Consider the following 27,666-nt stretch of genomic DNA (forward strand, 5'->3'; position numbering starts at 1 on the left):
ACTAAAGTGACATCATCGCCACTAATAAATCTGAGCTGACTGATGGGGGGGGGGGGGGGGAAGCTACCTTGTGGAGATGTGAGAGATGGAAGGAGGTCAGATTTAGCTTTCTGCTTCTGCAGTCACAGGTAGGCTGTCATGTGCAGTACAAAAGGGAATCTCCACTCACTGATTATTTTCATGCTACAGAAGACAAAGAGCACACAGATGGCACTTGGGTTCCTGTAGTTGTTTTCTATAACCTCAAATGGTACCAGAATGTGTTTTCTCTTCATACATCTGTGCCGTTTCAAACAATTCAGTCCAGAGGTAAAAAGGAAGAAAATAAGCATTCCTTAAATTAAAATCTGAGAACAAAAAGATCAGGAACTAAACACAACATGAATTAACGTTATTTTTAGCAGCGCTTTACTGTCGGAATTGTGGCAGTATTTGGCCACTAGCGGTGCAGCTTTACCCCCGCTAGAGGACGAAAAAGGGTTAATACCGCTGGCAGAGGCGCATTACCGGCGGTATAGCCGCAGTTTCCCATTGCTTTCAATGGGAAGGAGCGGTAAACACACCGATACTTTCACCGCTCTAAAGATGCGGCTAGCAGGACTTTTGGAGCGGTCCTGCTAGCGCACCGCAGCCGCTGTTTCAGGTCGGTATTTTTAGCACCTGCAAACCACCCCAGTGTGAAAGGGGCGTAACAAAAACGTGTTACAATTATGTACGTTTTCGGTGTTAATAGTATAAAAGTAGTGTAAAAATAAAAAATAAAACACGCAATATCTATTACAAATAAAATGTTTGTGGCTGAAGTATGGTTTTAGAATGCAGTCCTTTGCATAATTCCTTATTGCAGCCCAAAAAATACCACCTAGGCTCACTGTCTCAGTCATCAGTTGCAGAACAAGTTTCCACATATGCCCTTACTTTAAATGAATCCTTCCTTTTCCAACCTTCCCCATAATACCTGCATCGAGAGACAACCATTCCATACCAATGCCTTAGCATTCAATTGCTGCTTCTTCCTGCCTGTACAATTACATGCCATCTTATGCCCTCCAGTAATATGCATTACAAAACCATGTATATGCATAGAGCAACATATCTATTCCTTAGTAGGCGCAACTCTAAACTTCTTGTGCACCAGAGGACTCACTTTAAGACTGAAAACATACCAACCTTAAGACCTCTTAGGATCTGGTATACAAGAAACTGGATTCGATCTTCTGATAATTTCTCATGCTTCATTATCTTGCCCAAATCTGTGCCCATAAAAGGCATAACTAGATAACTGCAAGAACAAAAGAAAAATACAATTAGAAATGTGAAACAAACTGGTATCTGTATTTCTGGAGATAAATAGGAGTACAGTACATTTCTAGCGAATTACAGTTTGCCATTTACTCCAAAAGGAATATGGTCACTTCATATTTCCAGCGTATCATTTTCTCACAGATCATTACTAGTTGATGTCCAGTTCACCAAATTCTAGTATTTTAGCTATGTGTGAAATAACCCACTGGCTTTTTAAAGCGGAGGTTCCGTGAAAAAAAAAAAAAAAAAAATTATTAAAAGCCAGCAGCTACAAATACAGCAGCTGCCGACTTTTAATAAATGGACACTTACCTGTCCGAAAAGCACAAGTTCCATTTTTGGGTGGAACTCCGCTTTAAATCTCAGACTCTCTCTCTCAAAAAAAAAAAAAAAAGGGAAGATTCTGGTCATGAATTTTCTGGTTCCATTGTGCACCTCCCACTGCTACAAGAGGAATGTCACTTTCTGCTGCAGTACTGTAGTGAAACAAATCACCCGTGGGTTATCTACAATGCAAAGAATAAATACCAAATAATTCATCCTGCCAAGGTAAATGCAGAACTAACGGGTTATTTTAGGGAGCAGCAACTCTTCTTTAAATCAGACTCACAATCTGGAATTAACAGCTCTTATTGTACATCAAAAATGTACTAGATAACCTAATAGAATAAAAGCTTGCCGTGCTAGAGAGAGTGTGTGGGTGGTGTGCTTAGAAGCATTGTAAGGTCAATAGATCTGCATGATCAAAGTGCTTACTGATGTTTAATGCAAGGAAACAAGATGCACATTGCCTTATAAAGTGCCTGTTCAGGGAAGAAACATAACTAATTGCATATAGCTATCCAATGTTAGAGTTTTAAAAGGAGACTTTGATGTAAAAAAAAACAAACACAATATAGTGACTTGAGCCTATACAAGCTAAATATAATATTATTTGAACACTTGTCCACCAGCACTGTGTACAAAACGAATCTGTTAAACATTTTAAACACTCTTAACATGTTTAAAATTTGTCAAGCCAGCGGTGCACCTGATCCCCTCCATACATGTTGAAAGTATTCCCCCCGAGCCGACTACACCCACCATGTACTCTGGGCTACAACATCCAACCTGAGGACCCAGAACCTGCTTTGCGAGTGTCGACAGGTGGAATAGAGGGAGATTAGCGATGAACAAGTGTATTATGTCATTTCTGGGTTCAGTGCGGTTATTCCTCTTGCTGTGACCAAGGAAGCAGCTAATGGAGAGCAATCTGTGATTCATTAATTGCAGTGAAGGGCACAGGAGGTATCAGGGGTCTATGGGCTGGCTTACACTTGCTTCAAAATGTGGCATTGGACATGCTAGCACTCTGAATGCCAATCAAAGCACCTGTCACTAAATAACGTACAGTCCTGTTTATACACCGTTTGCTTTGCTTCAAAAATTATACCCCATGTCGCTTTCTCGGTGCTTTAAAGCATCTACAAAATCTCCATAGAAGTCTATGAAAAAGTTTGCTTACAGCACCTGCAGCTTTTGAGAGGCTTTCATTCAGCTTTAGCTTCACTTTGTTTTGTAGGAATTGCAGGAATGAGATATCCCGTGCACTGGTAAACCAACAACCGAACTGGAAAGACGTCATCAGCGGTCACTTCCGGTTCATGTGTATATATTCTGGGAGTGTCTGGTGCAGGCGACATCACATCTGGTGTGCAGCATGGAGCAGCAGGTAGGCGAGTGGGGTCCAGATTGGAGCAACTAGCAAGTGGCACACGTGGTGTGCAACAAGGGGACGCTATAGCCGAAGATAAACAGGATCGGCGAGAGAAGACTGAGTAGCAGAGGATCAGCAGAGCTGGGGGAATGGAGCAAGAGAAACTAGCAATGCCACATGGGCAAAGCAAGAGGAAGATTCTGCAAAAGAGGGGGATCAGAAGAGCTGGGGTTGACTACCGAGAGCATCAGCAGAGCTGGGGTTTACTACCGATGAAATAAAAATAATGCAACATATAATAAATAAAAAAAACACACAAAAAAAAATTATTATATATATATATATATATATATATATATATATATATATATATATATATATATATATATATATATATATATATATATATATATATAATATTCTCCACCCTGACATACAAACATATAAAAACATAAACACCCGCAGGTGTGCCTACAAAAAAAAATGTTTGTGACACACATGTTTGTGTTGTGAGAAAGCACCATAAACATCTGAGCAAGAGCAATAATTCTAGGGCCAACATTCATGATTAATCCATAACTGATAAACCTGTAAAAGGTTTTAAAGCATCACCGATGCACAATTTTGGGCAATGAAACTTGTTGCCAGATTTTTAAGGCTTTTCATTTTTGATATTTATACCTTATATTTTACCAAGAAATGGGTTGCGTTTGTGTGCACTAAAGTTAACTTTATTGTACTTTTTTTTTTACTCAAAATTTGCAAAAAATATGTAGTGCCGTTTCACACTACAGCGACTTGTGATCCGACTTGTCAGACCTCAAGTCGCTTGACATCAGTAATCCCATGTTAGTCAATGAGAGTAGTCTTAGGCCTGAATCACACTAGTGTGGTACGAATTTCAACTCTCTTATCTCTGCAGAGAGATAAGAGAAGTGTTCAGCAGATTAGCAACATTTTAGATGCAAATTAGCAACATTTTAGATGCAAATTTGGAGACCTGGGAGAAGTTCCAGGTGAGAGGAGAGTGGGGGAGAAGTGTATTGAGCTGAATGAGAGAAATTCCTGAAGAGAACTGAACACATCTGCAAATTAGATGAGTGCCCATAGAAGATAATGGGATTGAATTCGCACATAAGCCGCACCGCAAGACATAAAAACCGCACATGGTTTGGAGGCAATGCGCAGTGCGAATGCATCGCACATATGTGAACCAGCCTCATTGAAAACAATGTATTTTGAAATGTCCTGCGAATTGGATGCGGTTAAGCCGCACTTAATTCGCATAGGTGTGAACCTGGCCTCAATGTACACTACTGAAGTCGCTCCGACTTCAGAAAAGGTTCCTGTACTACTTCAAGGCAACTTCTAGGCAACTTGTACCCATTGATTTCAATGGAAGTTGCCTCCAAAGTCTGATCACTGTCTTAACTGAAGCAACTTTACAGGAAAAGAAAAGAGTTTACTCAGGCAAACCCCTCCCTCCCACAGAGCTGATTATTCTGTTATTGGCCACAGCCAAAGTCGAATGTCCTGGAGGCAACCTTAAGTCGCAATGCAAGTTGCTCCAAGTCGCCCTGAAGTCACCTTACAAAGTCACGCTGTAAGTCGGGTTGCTTCTGTGTGAACCGGCACGTACGCTCAAATTAGTGACGGTTTACACAGGGGCGACCCGACTTCAGGGCCACTTGGAGCAACTTACAACGCAAGGACAGGCGACTTTGGCTGTGGCCAATCACAGAATAATCAGCTCTGTGGGAGGGAGGGGTTTGCCTTAGTAAACTCTTTTCTTTTCCAGTTAAGACAGTGATCAGACTTTGGAGTTAACTTCCATTGAAATCAATGGGTACAAATTGCCTAGAAGTCACCTTGAAGTAGCACAGGAACCTTTTCTGAAGTCGGACTGACTTCAATAGTGTACATTAAGACGGCTCTCATTCACTTCAATGGAATTTCTAATTTCGGGCGACACAAATCGGATCCAAAGTCGCGGTAGTGTGAACCGGCACTTAGGGGACATAAAAATTGCAACTACCACCATTTCATTCCCCATGGCATTTGTTCTCAGAAAATAGTGTTTGGGGAGGGGATCAACTAATCTTCAGGCTTAAAATGTGCATTTTAACTTAAAGGGGAGGTTCACCCTAAAAACAACTTTTTCTTATTACACTGGCCCCCCACATTACAATACGATTATGCCTGTTAGTTTTTTTTGATGCTGTACATACCTTGATACAGCATATTCACCCGTGGCTTCGGGGTTGCGAGTCCCGCGGGAGTGGGCGTTCCTATCATGCTGGTGATTGACGTTTTGACAAAAAACGAGCTCCCCCCGTCGCGTAAGCCGCGTCACGATTGCCGAAAGGAGCCGTACGGCGATGCGCAGGCGCAGTATGGCGCCGACTCGCCGTTCGGCTCCTTTCGCTAATCGTGAAGCGGCTTACGCGACGGGGGGAGCTCGTTTTTTGTCAAAACGTCAATCACCAGCATGATAGGAACGCCCACTCCCGCGGGACTCGCAACCCCGAAGTCACGGGTGAATATACTGTATCAAGGTATGTACAGCATCAAAAAAAAAAAACTAACAGGCATAATCGTATTGTAATGTGGGGGGCCAGTGTAATAAGAAAAAGTTGTTTTTAGGGTGAACCTCCCCTTTAAGCAAAAACATTGTCTAAAGCAGAGTATACACTGGGAGTTGAAAAATGAAGAGATACACATCGAAATTCGGCTGGTTCCAAATTTTGACACGTGTGTATCCTGCTTTGAGACTGTAGACCAACTTACACTTTAGCTGTTTGCGGGAAACGGTGTCCAAGCCTTTTGCCAAATACAATGTATATTATAACCAAAGACACTCCTTTGTCAAAGTTTTTTGCCGCCTTTCTTATAAAAAGAAATCCGATTTGTCAACTTCATTCTTTCATGAATACATTAGTACTATTACTTAAAGGGGATGCAAACCCTGCTTGGTCATTTTTACAAGCCTGTAAAAAACAAAACAAACATGTCATGCTTACCTCCACTCCAGTTCGTTTTGCACAAAGAGGCCCAAACATCCTCTTCTGGGGTCCCTCTCTCACGACTCCTCCCCGCATTAGATAACCCCTTCTGGGAATCTATCTCGAGGGGGTTACCTTGTGGGCACGCTCCCAAGTCATACACTCTGCGTCCATAGACGTTGAGTGTATGACTCGGCCCCAACCCCGCGTCATTGGATTTGATCATCAATCTATCAAAGCCAGGACTCTGTGGAGAGGAGGCTCGCAGGGACACACCGAGCAGGTGAACTGGCTCAGGCAAGTAAAAAAAACGGGTTGGGTCGGGGGGGGGGGGGGGAATGGTGGTGATTGCAATAAGGCTAAAAACACCTGGCACCGGATGGATTAAGGAGAGAAAACACAGACCTCTACAACCCCTTTAAATCATACGGTCTGTAATTACTTGGTAAAGATTTTGATCCATTTTTAAATGGAGGCACAACATTGGCCTTATGCCAATAAAGAGGTACTATGCCAGTCATTAAAAAGTCTCCAAAAATGTAAAATGGCTTTGCAATAAAAGACCTAAAATCTGAGGACACATGGGAATAAGCCAGGTGCTTTATTTCACCTTTATTTTGTTTAAAAGTTTGTTTATTTTCTAGTGGGGGGGGGGGGGGGATAATGTATGATACATTATGTGTATGTTACCTGTATCTGGATTTTATATGTAAAATGTCCCAATTTGTATATGCTGTAGTAGAAAATAAAAAAAATTACTGAATTAAAAAAAAAGTTTCTGGACCATATCAATAGTGTCCCATTTTGTATCATTACATTCCATAACTGAAAGTAGACTCCTCCAGTTCCTGCTTTAGGGTGGTTCCAACCCCTTGCAGGGTCTCCATGGAGCCACCAGCTGTGTGTGCGCTCCAGGCTGGGACTGCAGCAGAGTGTCCCTGAGCTCCCTCCGTCCCCACTGTGGCAGGTCATTACCCTGCTTCTCCCTCCTCCAGCAGTCTGATTAATAACAGCCTGGGCTGTCCAAGAGCAGTGCCCGGTGATTTTCTTTACTCAGAAGATTGGGGAAGCAGTGTCAGTGATCAATTTGGGCAACCCAAGTTGGGCAAACATAATTAAACATATACCATGGAATGTTTTCCCATGGTTCCGAGTGGAATTCGGAAAGTGTAGTACTATTTTAGGGATGTCTAAAGTCAGGACATGCAGTGTTTTCTGAAGATGGTACTTAGTTTACTAAAAGTTCTAGTATATTTAAAGCTCTGACATTTGCAAGAGGCAGCAAGATTATGTCTGAGGACAGAAGACCTTAAATACGTGCACAACACAAGCGCTGTGCACTCTGCTACAGAGTATAAAAAGCATATGAAATATAATGATCTTTAAAGTGTTACTAAACCCACAGCAGTAAAATCAGTCTGTATATGCAGTAAAGCATGCTTGTTATACTCACTGTGAAACCAAAGGGGTTAATCCCCCGCACTGTGTAAAAAGGCTGTTTGATCTTGTATGCACAGATCCTCCCCTCCCTGCACTGTCCCCCTGGACAAGTCCAGATAAGAGAGCCTTTGGAGTCCGGCTGCACATGCTCAGTTTGGCATGTATTGCTAGAGAGGTTTTTTTTTCTTCTTGGGAGAGTGCATGTAATCATCACTGGGCCAATCAGCACTGTCCAGATGGAGAGTCAGGAGCCCTGCAGCCTCATAGGACAGCTCAGTGCAGTATGAAAACTCCTTCTACAAGCCTCACCAGAAACTGACAGAAAATCACAAGACCGCTGATGGGAAAAGGTATTTAGCAGTTTATAAATCACCAAAATAATTGCATTTCCATGTTCCGTGTACTGTGGGAGACCAGATATAGTAAAAGTATTGTCCTGGGTTTAGTAACACTTTAACCACTTCAATACGGGGCACTTTCACCCCCTTCCTGCCCAGGCCATTTTTTCAGCACAGTTGCATTTTGAATGACAATTGTACGGTCATGCAATGCCATGCCCAAACAAAATTTGTGTAATTTTTTTTTTTTTTAAGACAAATAGCTTTATTTTGGTTTTATTTAAATACCACTGAGTTTTTTTATTGTTTGCTAAAAAAAAAAAATTGAAAAGACTGAAAATTTAGGAAAAGAAATAAAAAAAAAAACAGTTTTATAGTTGGTTACACAATTTTGTAAACAAGTAATTTTTTTCCTTCAGAGATGTGTGCTGATAAGGCAACACCAACAGGCACTGATGAGGAGGCACTGACAGGCATCACTGGTGAGCACCAATTGGCATCACTGGTGGGGACTGGCATGGATCGCTGATGGAATTGCACCGATAATAAATGCACTGATAATCAATCACGTGCTGTCAGCGAGAGTAGAAGAATGCAAATGACTGGCACTTCCTATTTACACTGACCAGCTATTGTTGGACAAAGCTGATCACATAGTAAAGAGCCTACGGCATAGGCTCGTTACCGAAATCAGAGCGACACACCGCACCACTGATTGCCGGGGGCGCGCATGAGCAACATGTTCTGAGGGACTCCATATGATGTACAGTCAGAACAATGACACCCCACGCCCAGTCATCTTGCTATAGGCCGGAGGTGAAGGTGTTAATAAAGAAGGGTATACTTTTTTTTACTACAAAAAAAATCCTAGATACAAAAGTGGGCCCTTGATAATAAGGTTATTTGGCAATAGTTCGAGAAGACAAGCCACAAAAGGTTACCATTGGATATACTGTATGTCCCATGAATAATAAAGACCAATTGTTTGTTTTCTGTGTTGTATTTTTGCATGCGCCTCCCCCTAAAAAAAAAAAATCTGGTTTAGGCACCATAGCCATTTACACTCCCTATAGATCTTATTTTTGTGGGCTTTAAGATTTGGAAATATTTACCCTGGACAGGCCTCACTCCAACTTTCCTGCCAACAGACAGATATACAGGTGTAGCATATTTTAACTAGCCATTTTAAATAGAACAGATAGTTGAAGTTCATTGGTACATCTAATCATAATGTTAAAATCATTAGCTTAAAACACGTGGATGCCTCAAAAGCTGGCGACTCCTCAGAAGTGGAGGAGTACATAGAGAACAGGGTAGGGCAGCACTGCTTCCATTGCTTTCTACACTTTATGAAGTAACTGGCACTTCTAACTGCTGGAGGACAAAATTACCTGCGGCAACCCTTACCAAAAAAAAAAGGATTTTAAAAGTCTTCCAAATAAAAAAGGACTTGTGTAGGTTAACTAACACCATGCTTCTTCACACTATACTAATAAGCCTTGCCACCCAGCCAATAACTCTTTGATGTAGAAGACGTGCAACAAACACAGCCATCTACAAAGCGTGTAAGGGAAGCAAGCCGAGAAAGGTGGGGTCATTTACCAGTCTCAGCGTATCTTACACCATGTTAGAACTTGCTTTTAAAAGACGGATCACTGAAGGGCCTATCTGAAAATATGTTTGGCATTTAGGTAGAATTGACTGCAAAGGTTATTTCACAGTTAATAGTAACAAGTCAGGAAGAAACATACGTTGCATCATCGTTAAAAGTTGAAACATCTATGACCACCACACCCCATTGTCTGCTACAAAACCTGCACTAATGATAGTTGGAACTAAAAATATAATGTGCGTCAGTATTTGTTTTCGCACTTTAAAGTAGGACTAGAAGCAAAACTTTTTTTCCACCCCCATTTTAGACGCGATTAGTAAGGGAGGGTTATAGTTTATTTTTGACATCTGTGTCCCATTGGGCAGATTTACCTTCACTTCTTGTCTAATAGCCAAAACAGGAAGCGAGAGGGAAAACCCCGCAAATTAAAGAAATCTCCCAGGGAACCCCAGGTCACCAGATATAGTGTCCCCATTGGAAGATTTGCCCTCCATTACTTTGAGGGATAACCCAAAATTTGAGGTTCTCTTATTTCCATAAGGGAAATAAATCCCCCCCCCCCCCACATTCTCGAATCTCTCCCTTATTATCCCCTACTTGGTCCATGAAAGCCACCTTGCTAGATCTGGTAACTAGAGTTAGGATCTTTCGCAGTAATTTCCCCGGACAGCCAGCTCAGGCAGCTAAATATACGTCAAGCTCCAAGCTGAACATTACGTTAGAATTTCTCTCTTCCTACATGATTCTGATTATCTGACTCAATTACGTCTGTCTTTTGGCTCTATGTAGTGCAATTTCTATGCTCATATATGTGTTGACAAATATGGAAATACGATGCAGTTACTGACTCTTTGCCTTAAATTTCCAAGTCAATGTTTCATAACATGATCGGTAAGAAGTGTCTTCATAAAATAAAAAAGTAAAAAAAAAATATAAAAAAAGAGATATCTCTATCTCTATCTCTAGGGTGAATCTCCCTATGGGGACACAGACAGAAATAATTGTCAGGTCTGGGGCCAGACTGGGGGGTGAGGCAGATCTGGGGGGGTTGATTGAAGGGCTGTTGGCGGGGCTCTGGTCAGACTGAAGCGGTAGGGTGGTTGGCGGTTCTGGGGTCAGACTGGGTGAGCAGGGCAGTTGGCAGGGCCAGAGGGGGGGGGGGGGGTAGGGCGGTTGTTGCCAAACCCCAAATGAGCCCTTTTGTTGAAGTTGTAATTTTCTTCCCCACAATTCTTTGGAAAATTAAATACATTCATTTATTTATTTTTTGCCACAAAAAAGTTATTTCTCACACCCGGCAGGCATAGACTTGCAACTACACCCCAAAACACATTCTGCTACTCCCGAGTATGCCGATGCCCCATCTGTGACACTTTTTCACACCCTGACCACAAAGACGCAACATCCAAGGTGTAACTTTAGACATTTTTGCTAGAAAATTACTTAGAACCCCCAAACTATATATTTTTGTAGCAGAGGCCCTAGAGAGTTAAACTGTTAAGTATTGCAAAATTTTATATGTCACACAGTAAGTATTTGTGCAGTGGTTTTTCAAATGCAATTTTACACGCAAACGCATAAATGCACAATGAATTTCAATGCACACAAAAGACAATACCCACATTTTTGGTAAAATATAAAAAATATGGCGTTTAGCTGGGTAAATAGATAGCAAACATGTCACGCTTTAAAATTGTGCAAGTTTGTGAAATGGCGGCAAACTTCAGTATTTATAAGCCTTAATTGGTTATCATTTTAGAGTTACACATGAGGTCTGGTGCTAGAATTTTTGCTCACGTTCTGACTTTTGTGGCAATACCTCAAATGTGTGATCGCCGTTTATGTATGGGTACGGCACCAACAGGTGTGTTCACCTTTGAGCCCTTTTGGGGTATAAAACATGTCCAAAACGGAGGCCTTCACAGTTAAAATCCCCAAGGATAAATTTAAACACTTATCGACTTTTCCTTATGCGTGGAAATCCACCGCCCTAAAATACTTGGGGGGGGGGGGGGGGTCTACATTACCCAGATCTTTACTACCCTGTACCAAGAAAATATTCCCCCTCTCTATCAGCCAATTAGGTCAACGGTGCAACAATTAAAGAAACGCTGCATCTCTCTATTAGGGCGTATTGCCGTCGTTAAGATGTCAATTCTTCCCAAGCTTTTGTATTTCTTCCAAATGTTACCTATTCCTGTTCCCTCAGGCACATCTGAAAAAAAACTACAAAACAGATCTCCTATAATAGATATGGAGCTATAAACGGTGCAGGATATATCGCTCGGTGCTCCGACGGTAGCTTAGGATTCCCTAACCTTATAAAATATTACCAAGCAGCCCAACTAGGCGCGGTTGCCTTTTGGTTCACTCAGCGTTTCGATAACAAATGGCCGAAAAAAAAAAAAGTATCGAAAAATGATGGCTAGCAGCTATACATCCTAACAATCTACTTTGGTATGCAGAGGTGGATCCTGCTGGGGTCCATGTCCCAGCTCAGGACGATCTGACGCACACTATCCCGTCAATACGCACTTTAATCTGAAAAATCATTGATGACCTCCTTTCTCTACAATCTCCCAGAGTGCCCGATAGACTCACGTCCGGGATGTCCTCTCTCTCGGCATTGAGGAACTAGTTCCATTTTGCCCATATGGTAGACCCTAGGTCTCGCTAATTGCCCTTTCCTGAACTTTAGGATAAAATTCAGTTTGCCACTCCAGGTGTTTTTTTGGATACCTGCAGATTCAACATTATACCCAAACTATACCCCAAATTTACAATTCTCCTCTCTGGCCTCCTTTAAACGTATACATTTTGGAAGGCTCTGCACAGAAAAGGACTGATTTCTGACATTTATGAGATATTGAATGCTTTTTCCATTCAAGCCCATGGTAAACACTCCTACATGCTCCCATGAAAGAAGGTGCTGGTTAAGGTAATTCCTCTGGAGGTATGGCAGGTGATCTGGTCTCAGGCAGCTAAAAGTTCTCTATGTACTCTTTATAAAAAAGAAAACGCAATATATATATATATATATATATATATATACACATACATACATACATACATACATACATACATATATATATATATACATACATATACATATATATACATATATATATATACACACACACACATACATATACACACACACACACACACACACTGCCCATTGATTACCCCATTTTGCTGGTATGCTTTTTTTGAGGCAACTATCTGTAGGACACTAAAAAAAAAAAAAAAAAAAAAAAAAAAAACTTCTCTTATTGGGCCTTTCTCCACCGAAAAATTCTAAACCCTACAAGAAGCTGCTCCGCCATATCCTTACAGCTGCGTGCCGTCTTGTAGCTTTTAGCTGGAAAACAGCATTCTCCTCCTTCCCCAGGCGCCTTATATGCCAGGATTAAAGATGTGGAGTTGATGGAAAAAATGACCGCTAGAACGCAGGCCCACAATCAAGTTCGGGAACTATGACATCTCCAGGAGGACACGCCCTGAACTAGTAACTGAGCTGATATGACAACTCATTCGCGCTTCTCTTTTCTTCCTGATCTTAGTTCTTCACGTTTTCCCGTATGTCATTTTATTGTCCTCTCCAGCAGGGATACTCTGTACTACATTGTTCTAGTAGTGCTATAGCTCTGATATCATGCCATTTGTGGCTACCATAGCCTTGGTTATTTTAATATGTCTCATGTATAAGCGTTTTTTTTTTATTTTTTTAAGAACATTGTGCTCCTATTTTTGGATGTCTTTATTCATTTTTTTTTTTTATAATTTTGTTATTTTTTCCCCAAATGGCAGGATTTCATTGCATTTTTACCAGGAAATAAATAAACTGGCTCCCAACTTATTTTTAGCTGCCTCCTAAATACAAAGCAAATTTGTCAAGCCCTGACTTAATAGTGTAAATTACAGTACAATGCAATGAACACTCACTGCTACAAATTAGGACAACTTACAAGTCATTGAATTTCTCCAGCGTCAAGTCGGGTGTGAACACATCCAGCAGCCCAATTACCTGCAACAATGAAGCATAATAGTTAGTGCAAGATCTTGCATTTTTTTTTACACATACATTCTGTATCTATTCCTAAAAGATAATATGCATCTATTCCTAAAAGATAATATGCATCTATTCCTAAAAGATAATATGCAAACTAAAGCCAACCAAGTACAGAATAAAAGTGGCAATAAATTCCAACTTCCATACAGTCCTATGTGCATGTATATAAATATGAAGTATCCAGGAATAACACGTTAGCGCCTACATAAAGCTGCCAATTTGCTTAGATGCGAACACAATTAAAGAGAATCTATGCCAGCGATGGCGAACCTTGGCACACCAGATGTTTTGGGACTACAATTCCCATGATGCTCATACACTCTGCAGTGTAGTTGAGCATCATGGGAAATGTAGTTCTAAAACAAATCGGGGGGGGGGGGGCAAGATTTGCAAGCACTGCCCTATGCCTTCCCAAAAAAAAAAAAAAAAAGGTCCCAAGACTGATCCCTGGAATAGAAGACTCTGAATGCTTACTTGTGGTTTATTGCATTGATCCCTATGGTACTGCAGGACATGGCAATTGTACCCACCACTCAGCTGATTCCTCTCTTCTGTCTCCGGCTCACAGCTGCAGTGGGCAGGGCAGAGCCCTCCCGCTGACATCAGCCAGGGAGAATGGGGAGGAGACACAGAGACCACCAATCAGCTGAGCCGCAGGAGTGGAGCCCATAAAGGAACACATCGGGCAGATTTTATTTACACAACACAGGCACAGAAATAATTATAATGGTGCAGAGAGGATAGGAACATTTAATAAAAGATATGAGAGCAGTGGGAATGGGTGGGTGGTCAGGCACTGGTACAAGCAGAGACAGGCAGAAGGGGGGGGGGGCGACTACACAGGAGACAGATAGGCTGCAGATGACCGAGGCACGCAAACGGACCACGGTGTCATGGTTTAGCAGCCATGATTATCGTGGTCTGTTTGCAGAGGGGAGGGCATAGCCAGGCAGGATCAGCCAGGTATTTCAGGTGATACAAGGGTTCAAATAACCCAGCACAAGCACTTTAAGGGAACGGGAACTTTATTTTTATTTTTTTGGGTTAACAAACACTTTAAAGTACAGAAGGGGACTAGGCACTGACACAAAGGGCCAATCCAGTAATTATCAAATGCGATTTTTTTTTTAAATATACAGTGTAATAATAAAAGTCAATGCATCAAAGTAAAATATCAAATCTGAGATAAATACCACAAATTCAAGATAGCTGTGACCAAAATCTAAATACTGCCACAAAACAAAAAAACACACAGTCACATAAAAGAATAAAACAACCCGTTTGTTATTTATCTCAATAGTCAATATTTTAGGAATGTACAAAATAGCAAAGAGGAAAACTTTGCACTGGCCAGCAAGGTAAAGTGGTATTAAAACCAAAATATTTATTACATTGCAACTTCCCGTAGCAAAGGAATGTAAATAAACTAACACTGAATCATGGATTGTTCTGTAAATGAAAGCCCACTTATGACTTTTTGTAGATTTTCTGCTGGAAAGAATGTCAGTTCCTACAAGTGTTTCACCCTTCTACATTGTCTTCTTTTATAGTGATACATAATCCAAAAAACAGAGCGAGATCCTCACTGTGTCATACAAGTGATTTCTGATAATAATCCCAGCTTCACACTGGTGGTCCCTGATAAGCTGCCCAGGTTTGCATTTACAGAAAATGTATCCATTTAAAATTTAATAAAATGCTTTGCATTTAAAGGGCTGGAGGATAGGAGATAGGATAGACTCAGAGAGAGCAATCACTCGAAGAAAAGATGATGCATTTTCGAATCAAAGCTGACTTCCTGAAAATTCTGTCAGATCTCTTAAAATGGTAGAAAATTTGCGTTTTGTGTGCGATTTCAGCTTTGACAGGGGTTATAACGCTCCCTTACATTCTTTTCTGGCCTCGATGGCTGGGGACACTCTGCTGTCCCCTCAAAATAACAAATCACACAGCCATTAGGCCTCGTACACACGATCGATTAACCAGAGGACAACGGTCTGAAGGACCGTTTTCATCGGTCAAAACCGGTCGTGTGTGGGCCCAATGGGTTATTTAACCATAGGTTAAAAAAAAGCCAACTTGCTTTAAAATGAACCTATGGATTCCAAACCGATAGGTCAAAACCGATCGTTGGTAGGCATGACCATCGGTTAAAAATCCACGCATGCTCAGAATCAAGCCGACGCATGCTTGGAAGCATTGAACTTAGTTTTTTTCAGCACAACGTTGTGTTTTACATCACCGCGTTCTGAGACGATCGGTTATTTAACCTATGGTGTGTATGCACGACTGACCATCAGTCAGCTTCATCGGTTAACTTAGGACAACTGTCCTTCAGACTGTTCTCATCGGATGGACTGATCATGTGTACGAGGCTTTAATGTCTAAAGCGCTGGCAACAAAAGTGAGTACACCCCTAAATGAAAAATGGTCCAAATTGGGCCCAAAGTGTCAATATTTTGTGTGGCCACCATTATTACATTATTTTCCAGCACGGCCTTAACCCTCTTGGGCATGAAGTTCACCAGAGTGTCACAGGTTGCCACTGTAGTCCTCTTCCACTCCTCCATGATGACATCACAGAGCTGGTGGATGTTAGAGACCTTGCGCTCCTCCACCTTCCATTTGAGGATGCTCCACAGATGCTCAATAGGGTTTAGGTCTGGAGACATGCTTGGCCAGTCCATCACCTTTACCTGTAGCTCTCCAGTGCCGGAAACACTCATGCAGCCCCAGACCATGACACTCCCACCACCATGCTTGATTGTAGGCAAGACAATTGTCTGTACTGCTCACCTGGTTGCTACCACATATGCTTAACACCATCTGAACCAAATACGTTTATCTTGGTCTAATCAGACCACAGGACATGATTACAGTAATCCATGTCCTTAGTCTGCTTGTCTTCAGCAAACTGTTTGTGGGCTTACTTGTGCATCATCTTTAGAAGAGGCTTCCTTCTGGGATGACAGCCATGCAGACCAATTTGATGCAGCATATGGTCTGAGCACTGACAGGCTGACCCCCTACCCCTTCAACCTCTGCAGCAATACTGGCAGCAGTCATACGTCTATTTCCCAACATCTGGATATGATGCTGAGCACGTGCACTTAACTTCTTTGGTTTACTGTTCTTTAGGTTTTGGGCAGGTTGGAATGTGGTTAGTGGAAGCAAGCAATACCCCATCAATGGTTTTAATTGGAGGAATAGTGCCCCTTGTTAGTATCCTTGGGAGGAATAGTGCCCCTTGTTAGTATCTGTGGAAGGAATAGTGCCCCATTGGTGCTGTCAGTGAGAGGAATTGGAGTTTGGAGGACTACTGCTCCTAAGGCTAGATAAAGCAAAGATCCACAACCAGCCCCCGGGCTGCAGTTTGGAGATCGCTGGTATAAATACACACACTTATAAAATAATAGGGGTTGTTTCATATACACTATATTGCCAAAACTATTGGGATGCCTGCCTTCACGTGCACATTAACTTTAATGGCATCCCAGTCTTAGTCTGTAGGGTTCAATATTAGTTTGCAGCTATAACAGGTTTAAACACTTCTGGGAAGGCTGTCCATAAGGTTTAGGAATGTGTCTATGGGAATGTTTGAATATTCTTTCAGAAGTGCATTCGTGAGGTCAGGCACTGATGTTGGATAAGAAGGCCTGGCTCACAGTCTTCACTCTTATTCATCCCAAAGGTGTTTTAATCGGGTTGAGTTCAGGACTCTGTGCAGGCCAGTCAAGTTCCTCCACCCCAAACTCTCATGGCTATTTCTTTATGGACGGGTCCAAAATATTTGGTGGATTATGGCGTGGGGTTATTTTTTTCAGGGGTTGGCCTTGGCCTCTTAGTTCATGCTCCCAATTTTGTGGGAACAGTTTGGGGATGGCCCCTTCCTGTTCCAACATGACTGCACACCAGTGCTTAAAGCAAGGTCTATAAAGACATGGGTGAGCAAGTTTGGGGTGGAGGAACTTGACTGGCCTGAACAGAGTCCTGACCTCAACCAGATAGAACACCTTTGGGATGAACTAGAATGAAGTCTGCATGCCAGGCTCTCTTCCACATCAGTGCCTGACCTCAAAAATACACTTTTGGAAGAACGATCGATCAAAAATTCCCATAGACACACTCCTAAACCTTGTGGACAGCCTTCCCAGAAGAGATGAAGCTGTTATAGTTGCAAAGGATGGGCCAACACAATATTAAACCCTACAGACTAAGACTGGGATGCCATTAAAGTTAATGTGTGTGTAAAGGCAGGTGTCCCAATACTTTTGACAATATAGCGCATATCTACTGTAAAGCCCTCCCACTTTAATAAGCAGCTTTACTGCTGTAGCACCTAGGGCAGTACACAATCAACTTTCAGATATTGGGTTCCAGTAGTCTGCTTATGAAAAGCATTAGGATTTTTTTTTTCTGTAGGTAATTTCCCCAACATTCCGCTGGTCAGGCTTTTACAATAACCTATTGCTAACGGCACTAATGATGTTTCAAGTGTGGTAACCCATAGTAACCAATCCACTGTCAGTCACCAGTCTGGCAAAAGCCTCCTGAAATCCGATTAGTTCCGAGCGTCCACATTTTACTGCTTTCCAGTTTGCCTTACAACACAGGTCACGAAGAAAAGGCTTTTACATTGAACAATGGCTACAAACAAGACAATCTAAACTAAATCGTGCTTCTCTACAGAATGCGGTATTTCTGCGCTGGCGGCGGTTTCAAGGTTACAATATGCTACAGATTGTTCTAATATTTTTATAGAGTGTCACTGTCTCCATGGCAATGAAATACTAAAATATTGCAACGATTTTCATGGAAAAGATGATATCCTTCAACTGTAGAACAAGACCCCCAAGGTGTTCAATTTTTGCAGATAGTCTATAGGAAGGTCGATTTGGCATTTTAAACACTACAAATTTACCCAATTAGCCCCCGTTCACACTGATGTGACCCGTCATTCAATTTGACAGGTCCAATTCGCATGACAAGTTGCAATCTGTTGTCGGCAATGGAACTGCTCAAATTGGTGAAAAATAAGTTCCTGCACTATTTTTGGCGATTTCAGGTTAAATTTGCATAGGCATCTGTGCAATAAAGTGGTTGTAAAGCCTCAACATTTTTCGCCTTAATGCATTCTTCTGTGTTGATGCTCCCCCCAAACCCCCCGCCTTTTTTCTTACCCAAGCCAGATCTGATCCAGCGATGTGCATGAGCACTACAGCTCCAGCCGCTGTCTCTCTCCTCATTTTACAGATTGATAGCAGCAGGAACGATCAACTCCAGCTACTGTAAATCAAATCCAGTGACACGGGAGTGAGGTCAAGCCCCACTGTCTGTCAATGGATGCAGCAGCAGGAATTCGGGAGCAAGCCAGCATGGATTTCCTCAGGGAAAAGGGCTTTTCGTGGGGGCACCCGATGAAGAGGAGGGGCCTGGAGCGCTGGTGGTCATCCCTGAAGGAGGATTGGAGGCTGCTCTGTACAGAGCACGCAAGTATAGGAATGTTTGTTATTTTTATTTTAAAAAGATAAGGGTTTACAATCCCTTTAAGTCGCACAGATGTCAGCCAAGTTGCACCTGAAGTTGCACTGACAGGAGGCTTTGAAATCGTGCAATTTCAAGTGAAGTCACACGATTTCAACGTTAAATTTGGTGTGAATGGGAACTAACTGTATGTTTGGCATTGCACGGTGGCTGTACTGATAACTGGAAATCTTTCAGGAAGCTACAATATACTGTATGTTACCGGTGGGGAAAACCTCAAAGAAAGAAACATATGGCAGTATACAGTAATATACTTTTTTTTTTTTTAAACAGTGAAAGCTAGGAACGCTTGTACGACAGGCCAAACGTGTACCGAAACCACAAGCCTCATTAAGTAAGCCAAATCAATCTCTCTCTTCTCTTGGCATGTCTGTCTAAAAAGGAGAGGAGGAATGGGGCGTAAAAGGTGAGGAGGGATGGGGCATGTAGGCAAGAAGAAGGACAACGTTTTCAGGAAGTGAGAGGCCCCTATGCTGAATTCAGACATAAGGAAGTAAGGTTGTCCCTGAACAGGAAGAAGCCGATTGTCTGGCTTTGATTAGACTTTCTAAAGCGACACAAACCGCTTTACAGAAAATTAATAATGCCAAAGATTTAGATATTTTACATATATTAGAAAGGTTTTCATTTTTGATTGGACTTCCACTTTAAGGTTAATGAAAGAGTTTAAAGCGGAAGTAAACCCTCTAAAAAAAAATCTGGAAAAAAAAAACCTGCAAGAGAAAGGCATAATGAGCTAATATGCATAGCATACTAGCTCATTATGAATTCCTTACCTGAGATCTAAGCCCCCTAAGCGGTCCTTAATCACCTCCTCCAGCGCCGTCATCGCTCCCGGAGTGAGTTCCGGGTATCCCTGCTAGTGACGGCACGATCGCCTTCACCAACGGCACGCTCAGTGCGCCTGCGCCGTAGACATCGGTGCCCCATTTTTTGGAAAATATCTCCTTAACAGTGTAGGTTAAGGAGAGATTTATTGGACCTACAAGTAAGCCTTAATCTAGGCTTACCTGTAGGTAAAAATGGTCTGTAAGGGTTTACAACCGCTTTAAAGAAGCCAATGGGTATCGACACAAAGCTGAAATACCAGCCTCAGGCATAATGAAGACTTAAGCCCTGTACACATGGGCCGGATTCTCGTCAGGAGAAAAAAAAAAAAAAAAAAAAAAAAAAAAAAAAAAAAAAAACTTTGTTGTTCCTGACGAGATTCCTGGCAAGATTTTCTTGCCGGCTGAGTGTACAGGCGTACGATTCAAAAGAACCGCCGTTCTTTTGAATGGCACAAATACGGTGACGTCTTCAACTACGACGAGCATGCACTCCGATGCCATCGCCACCATCTTGCTTCACCCTACCTATGCCTTGGAAGTTACCGCGCATGCGTCAAAGTTTCCATGAAGGCAGGCAAGTATACAGTCGCTCGGGTTTCTCAGCAGAAAAACACTGCGGAGAATCACAATGAAAAAAATACAGAGAAGGTGCTCTATTTTCTCGTCTAGATTCTGGGCAGTTTTCTCGACGAGAAACCTCAAAGCCTCGTACACACGCACGGGTTACTCGGCAAGAAAGCTCTGCCAGCAGTTTTCTTGCCGAGAAAACCGTGCGCGCGTACTAGGCTTTAGCTTTATTAGATCTTTCACATCTCTTGTGATGCTATACCACACCAGAAGGAATAACTTTTATTAAGTGAAGTGTAAAAGGGTTTAGCAGTACTTGTGTATGAACAGCATAAGCAAGACTTGAAGTGGTTCTAAAAGGCAGGAGATTTTCTATCTTAATGCATGCTATTCATGAAGATAAAAAAAAAAACTTCAGTGTGCAGCAGCCCCCCGCTAATACTTACCTGAGCCCCATCTCGAACCAGCGATGTTGCACGAGAGCCTCGGCTGTCCGGGGACTCTCCCTTCATCAGCTCCCGGTGCAGTCAAATTCAGTGAGCCAATAAGGAGAGAGAGGGGGCAGTGGTTTGGGTGCCTCCATAGCAAGGTGCTTGCTGTGTGGGCACTTGGCAGGAGGGAGGGGCCAGGAGCACAGAAGAGGGACCAGAGAAGAAGAATCTGGTATGCTCTGTGCAAAACCACAGTACAAGGGGGTAAAGCAAGTAGAACATGTTTATTATTATTTTATTTTTTTCCGGTTTAAAAAAAAAAAAAAAACACAAGGACTTTAGTATCACGTTAAGCAAGCATTATTGCACTGTGAAAACAATTACTTTTCGATGCAAAATAGTTGGCTTGTAATGGAGTTTATGTTGCCAGTGTATAATTTCACACGGTACAAGCATAACCATCAGAAGCTGATAATTAGATACTTACATTCTCATGTTGCATGTGCTTCAAGAGTTTCAGTTCCCTATATGCTCGTTTTGCAAAGAGCTCAGACTGAAAAGGACGGTACAGCTTCTTGATGGCTACTTTTGTTCCAGTTCTATTGTCGATAGAAGAGCTGTAACACACAAACATGTAATTACAAGTTACATTACATAACCAGAGGCAACTGGGAAGGTCTGAAAAAGCACAAAAGAAGAAACACACACACATTTTCCAAATGCAGCACAGTTGTGTTTCTGAACAGAAAAAGGACACCGCCTCATATTAGACATTGCAGATTTTGCATAATTGGCTGCATTCTGTTTGACTTTAAACTAATGAGAGTGAGATGGGCTTTAATTAGCATGCAATAAAAAAAAATAAAAAAAAAATGTAGTTTGCCACATTAACAAAAAAACTCCATCTCACCCAGCCGGAGAACTACCCACACACAGCACGGCTGTCCATGAAGCAATCATTTACGATCTGTTCCAGAAATGATAGGCTGGTGTAAAACTGGGGGTGGTAATGAGAAAAGTCTGATACACACAGTGCTATGGTTGATCGTGGATTATAATTACAAAATATGTAGGACGCTCACTCCTGTAGATGTGTCACGGCATTAGGAGCACCAAGAATCGCACAGGCTATATAGTGTAGGAAGCTTATGCTAGCACCTTCCATTTTAGAATGGTAAACCTTTTTTATTTTATTGCAAAGCAAATGGGATTTCGCAAAGAATCACGGATAAAAGGTTGTCGGTTTGCACTTTATGAAGTTCTAAAGAATACACCCCCACTCAGGTGGTGGAAACTTTGTTAGAAAGATATTATAAAAGAGCAGATGGATTTAAACCCCGAAAGCCTGCAATAGACCAGGTTTAACACAGCCAAAGCCGGTTTTACATTTTATTTTTGCAAACATGCTTAAAAATTATTTTAGGCCTGAAGATTAAATAAAACCCCCAATTATATAATTTATAATTATATATTTTCTGGAAGCAGACGCCCTAGAGCAGTGATGGCAAACCTTGGCACCCCAGATGTTTTGGAACTATGTTTCCCATGATGCTCATCTACACTACAGAGTACACGAGCATCATGGGAAATGTAGTTCCAAAACATCTGGGGTGCCAAGATTGGCCATCACTGCCCTGAGAATAAAATATCATTTTTTATGTCACACGATATTTCCACAAATTTCCGTTAAAAATACACTAAAGTTAATTTAGGGCACACAACCGCAATTACCCAACATGTCAAACTTTAAATTTGAGTGCATCAGTGAAATGGCAACAAGCTTCAGTACCCTATGTTTTAGAAGTCATCGGTTCATTGTTACGGAAGGTCTGGAGCTAAAAATATTGCCCTCACTCCAGAGTGCGCGGTGATATGCAACATGTCCATCACAATCAGTTTTTATTTGTAAATGCCCCAGACACATGGGTTTATGTTTGTACGAGCTTGGGTGCAACTTTTTACAATTTAAAAATGTATTTAATTTTTTACTTAAAGGGGCTGTAAAGGTAAACAAAAATTCCCTAAATAGCTTCCTTTCCCTTAGTGCAGTCCTCCTTCACTTACCTCATCCTTCCATTTTGTTTTTAAATGTCCTCATTTCTTCTGTGAAATCCTCACTTCCTGTTCTTCGGTCTGTAACTCCACACAGTAATGTGAGGCTTTCTACTTGGTGTGGAGTGTCATGGTCGCCCCCTCCCTTGGACTACAGGAGAGTCAGGACGCCCACTAACACACAGCTTCTTTATCTGCAACATAGAGAGTGTCCAGACTCTCCTGTAGTCCAAAGGAGCACGACACTCCACACCAGGGAGAAAGCAGCGCATTACTTTGTGGAGTTACAGACAGAAGAACAAGTGAGGATTTCTCAGAAGAAATAAGGACATTTAAGTGAAGGAGGACTGCACCAAGGTAAAGGAAGCCATTTAGAGAAAAAAATTGTACCTTTACAACCTCTTTAACCCCCCCCCCCCCATAGGGGATAACAAGTCCCTTATGTGAGGATTTTTTTGGCGACAGGCGTGTTTTAATAAAGACATCCGAGTCCAAAAGGTCTCATTGCATTACATTCTTTCCCGGGTATGCTGGCCGGGAACACAGAGGTGAACCTGGCATTCTGGGTCAGCAATGAGAGAGGGCGCATGTCCCTCCCCCCTCTACCCAGTAGCACCCACCAAGTCGGTCCCAGGTCTGTAGATGGGCAAGCGGAGCCCCGGATTAATGTCAGGGGCACACAGGGGCAGGATGGGGTGCCATTACCGGGATTAATACACAATCCAGAGTAAAATATACAATTTAGGAAGGCCATACACAATTCATTTTTTCCCCCTATTCCACATTCGATGTGTGTAGTGGAATCCTTCCCACTGTGGTAGTGTATTCAGACAGAGGAGGAAACTCACAGTCACAGGGAGAACATGCAAGCTGCATGCTGGTAGTTCCATGGTCAGAATTCAAACCAACGACCCTAATGCTGCCAGTTTTTTCACTGAAATGTTGTGCAAAGAACAGTGACATTTTAATATAAAACAGGCCATCAGTCTATAAGGTCTATTACTGTCAGATTAGCTAGTCGTAAACTATATATTTTTTCCGAGTTATCGCGAGCTAGAATCGCACGTTCAAAAAAGGAAAAAGGGCAAGCAGAACTTTAACCTGCTGGTCACACTGAATACTCAACTTGAGTCCTTAAAGGGGTTGTAAAGGTTTGTTTTTTATTTTCTAAATAGGTTCCTTTAAGCTAGTGCATTGTTGGTTCACCTTTTCCTCCAAAAAAAAATGTTTTCTTTGTTTTCTTTGTCTGAATTTCTCACTTCCTGTTTCTCCTCATTAAACTTGCCCCCATCATCCATGGGGGTTAGTCAGCCAGAACAGCTTACAGAGGAGAAACAGGAAGTGAGAAATTCAGACAAAGAAAAAAACATTTAGAAGGGAAATCGAAGGAAAAAGGTAAGTGAACCAACAATGCACTAGCTTAAAGGAACCTATTTAGAAAATAAAAAACAAACCTTTACAACGCCTTTAAAATGATTGCAAAAGGTGCTTTTTTTTTTTTTAAATAGCAAACATGTTATACTTGCCTCCTTAAAGTGGAAGTAAACCCTCCTATCGTTTTCAGCCAAGGAAGCGGCCATCTTGACCTCTGTTTAATCTGAAACTGCCATGATGCTGTACATGTGACCTGTTATGAAACCAGCCATTGGATGGTTTGGCAGTTTGGTTGAGAGCACAAACAAATGTGACAGCTAGCATTTCCGGCATGCCGGGAATGTTAACTGTTTTTCTAACTATCAAATTGAAGGGTTTACTTCCACTTTAACCCTGCCCCCAATACATAACTGAGCCCGATCTTCCTCCAGCGACATGCAGGAGAGACTTGGCTCTCCGGGAACTCTCCCACCTCATTGGCTCCTGCTGCTGTCGAGGAGAGGAGATGCAAAGCCGCAGTTAATAAGCGAGCTTGCTAGGGTGCTACCATTGCAAACTGCTTGCTCTGAGGGGCACTTGGCAGGGCGGAGGAGCCAGGAGCGTCGGTGACCCAAGAAGAAGAGGATGAGGATCGGGGCTGATCTATGAAAAACCACTGCACAGAGCAGGCAAGGATAACATGTTTTGTTAGTTAAAAAAAAAAAAAAAAAAATTCACTTTAGTCCTTGTACATATGATATTGGACAAATGATCGTCCATTTTTTTTGCATGCTAGTCTCAATGAAAATGAAGGTTACTAAAATTTATGAAAATTCTCGTAAAACAGAATGAAACGTTGGAAGGGAAAGGAATGAAATGAATTGTATTCTTATGTTTCCAAGCATCCGTGGTCTTGCGCTTTCCGATATTTTTTTAAACTAAATAATGTACTGATTAAAACGAAAATCGTTCTGGTATCATACAAGAAAACATTTTGTGCTTGTTCCTTGGGATAATTTTGCATGAACGATCATTATCGCCTATCAAAAGCTTGTACCAATGATCAAATTATCGGATGATCGCTTTGAAAGTGGTATTTCTCAATTTGCTCATTGTGCATATTAAGCATTCAGCTTAAGTTTAGTTATAGGTTTTTCTGTACAGCTCTAGGGACATTACTTACTGTTACTGAACCTCTGGCATGAAGGGGGGGTTAATGGCTTTGGGTTAAGCCGACATGGTAAAGTTGCATCGGGTACCCTGCCCCTTCCTTCTTTGAGAAAAGATTTTTCATTGCTTTTACTGCATGCAATTTACATGATCTGAATTGAAGGAGGAGGAATTGCAGATCATGTTACATGCACTGTAAACAATGAAAGAACTTTTCTCAATGGAGCAGGAGGAAGAGGGGGCGGGTGCCTGGATTTTTTTTTTTTACAACAGCCCAGAGCCCCAAGGTACCAAGGGTTAATAGCAAAAATAAAAAGGACGAAAACTGGACAGCCGCACTCCAAAATTTCTTAAAAAGAGATGTCTTTAATTTTTCAACTGTGCATACAGTCACTGCAAGCCAACAACATACAGTATGGCCAACGCGTTTCGCACTGGCAGTCAGTGCTTAGTCATGAAATTTTGGAGTGCGGCTGTCCAGTTTTCGTCCTTTTTATTTTTGCTATCATTAGCATTGCCAGCACCCTGGTGGTTCAACAGCCCTTGATTGTCTACGGGGCTCACCTGGAGCGGTGAGAATTTTGTCTGCCACCAAGGGTTAATAGCTTTAGAACAGGGCTCCTCAAAAATTAACAAGAGGCCAGTTCACTGTCCTTCAGACTGGTGAGGGGTTGAATCACTGCAGCCTCACCAGTGCCCATCAGGGCAGACTCACCAGTGCCCATCAGGGCAGCCAGTCTCTCTAGTGCACTGGGATTAAAGCAGGGCTGCAACTAACGATTATTTTCATAATTGATTAGTTGGCCGATTATTGTTTTGATTAATCGACTAATCAGATCATCTTTAAAAAAAAGTGTGGTGTACAATTTAGTTACTCTGTAAATAAAAAAAAATAAAAAAAGGCAATTGATTCTTAAATATCCATATGCAGTGGTAAATATAAATAACCAACTACAGTAATTGTAATGCCTTCTATTATCTCCACGTTCTCCGAGTTCAGATGCTAATCTTCCCTGCACAGAGGCTTTTTTTTTTTTTAAACAAACTTCTTATTCTTACCTGCTCTGTGTAATGGTTTTGCACAGAGCAGCCCAGATCCTCCACTTCTGGGGTCCCTCACCGATGCTTCTGGCTCCTCCTGCCTTCAGAGTGCCTCAATAGCAAGCTGCAAAGTATAGTATAGAGCGCCCGCTATAGAAAGGTAAAAAAACTTCTGCCTTTAGAACTACTCTTCCTGCCCAGGACTACATGTCCCATGAGGCATTGCTCCTCACACTTTCACATTCACAAATTCTCAGGCACTTAGTGACATGTATGGATGGTGTACTGAGCTGTATGTGCTGCACTGTATTTCCTGATATGTAAACAAATAATGCATACTATATGCAGGCCAACTAATCAACTGGCTGATTAATCGATTATGAAAATAGTTGACAACTATTTTCATAATCGATTAGTTGTTTCGGCCCTGGATTAAAGAGAGGGCAATGGTGGACTTACCGCTGTCAACAAGCACATGGGAGATAGTTGCAAGGAGGGCCAAGAGTCGGGATCCTTGTATAGCTTTCCCGTGCTGGAGCGGGCTGTGTCTCCGCCCTCCACCCTGAACAATGCCGGAGATTGGTCCCGTTCCCCCCCTATGGGGCAGGGTCCGTGGGGATCTTCCCAGGCGGACCACTCATTGCGGGGGCTCCGCCTGGAAAGCCGAGTAAATGACCTTGGCAGATCATATGTGGCTCACAGGCCATAGTTTAAGGGACCCCTGCTTTAGAAGATGCACATGCTCAGGTAAATACCAATGAAGTATCGGTTTTCCAGAGTGCACCTGTATGGCATGCTGTTGATGCACCTACCCGGGTGTGGAAACGCTCCAGGAGATTTATCTACACTAGGCATTTAAAAAAAAAAGAAAGAGATATAGTCCATGTGCATGGCCCTTGATCCTCAGGCTGCGCACACACACTTGTGTATCATGTGAAAGCGCAAAAGCCGCATATCTCGGTTGCATTGCCAGTCATTGTTAATGATATCTTGATTAGGGCAAGCAAGACACACGGGGGTTGATTTACTAAAACTGGTAAAGCTGTGCACGGTAATCAGCCTCCAACTTCAGCTTGATCAATTAAGCTTTGGCAATAAAACCTACAGCATATTTTGCACTGTCTAGTATTAGTAAATAACCCCCATTGTTTCAACGAGGCAAAACAGGTGGCTAAAAAAATTGCAAAGCTTAAAAAAGGAGAAGAAGATTAAT

General features: G+C 42.0%; 1 protein-coding gene across 2 annotated transcripts in view; it reads right to left on the bottom strand.

Annotated features, from left to right (window-relative positions):
- MAPK12 (mitogen-activated protein kinase 12) overlaps positions 1-27,666 on the bottom strand; it is a 146,105-nt gene that overhangs the window by 99,024 nt on the left and 19,415 nt on the right. For both annotated transcript variants that reach the window (XM_040343681.1, XM_040343682.1), the window contains exons 2-4: positions 21,325-21,454; positions 13,362-13,420; positions 1,171-1,282 (exon numbers count right to left, since the gene is read on the bottom strand). In XM_040343681.1, coding sequence (XP_040199615.1) covers positions 1,171-1,282; positions 13,362-13,420; positions 21,325-21,454 — 301 coding nt within the window. The remainder of the gene's footprint in view (positions 1-1,170; positions 1,283-13,361; positions 13,421-21,324; positions 21,455-27,666) is intronic.

This window comes from Rana temporaria, chromosome 3, assembly GCF_905171775.1.
Source record: "Rana temporaria chromosome 3, aRanTem1.1, whole genome shotgun sequence".
In the NCBI taxonomy this organism is placed as follows: Eukaryota; Metazoa; Chordata; class Amphibia; order Anura; family Ranidae; genus Rana; species Rana temporaria.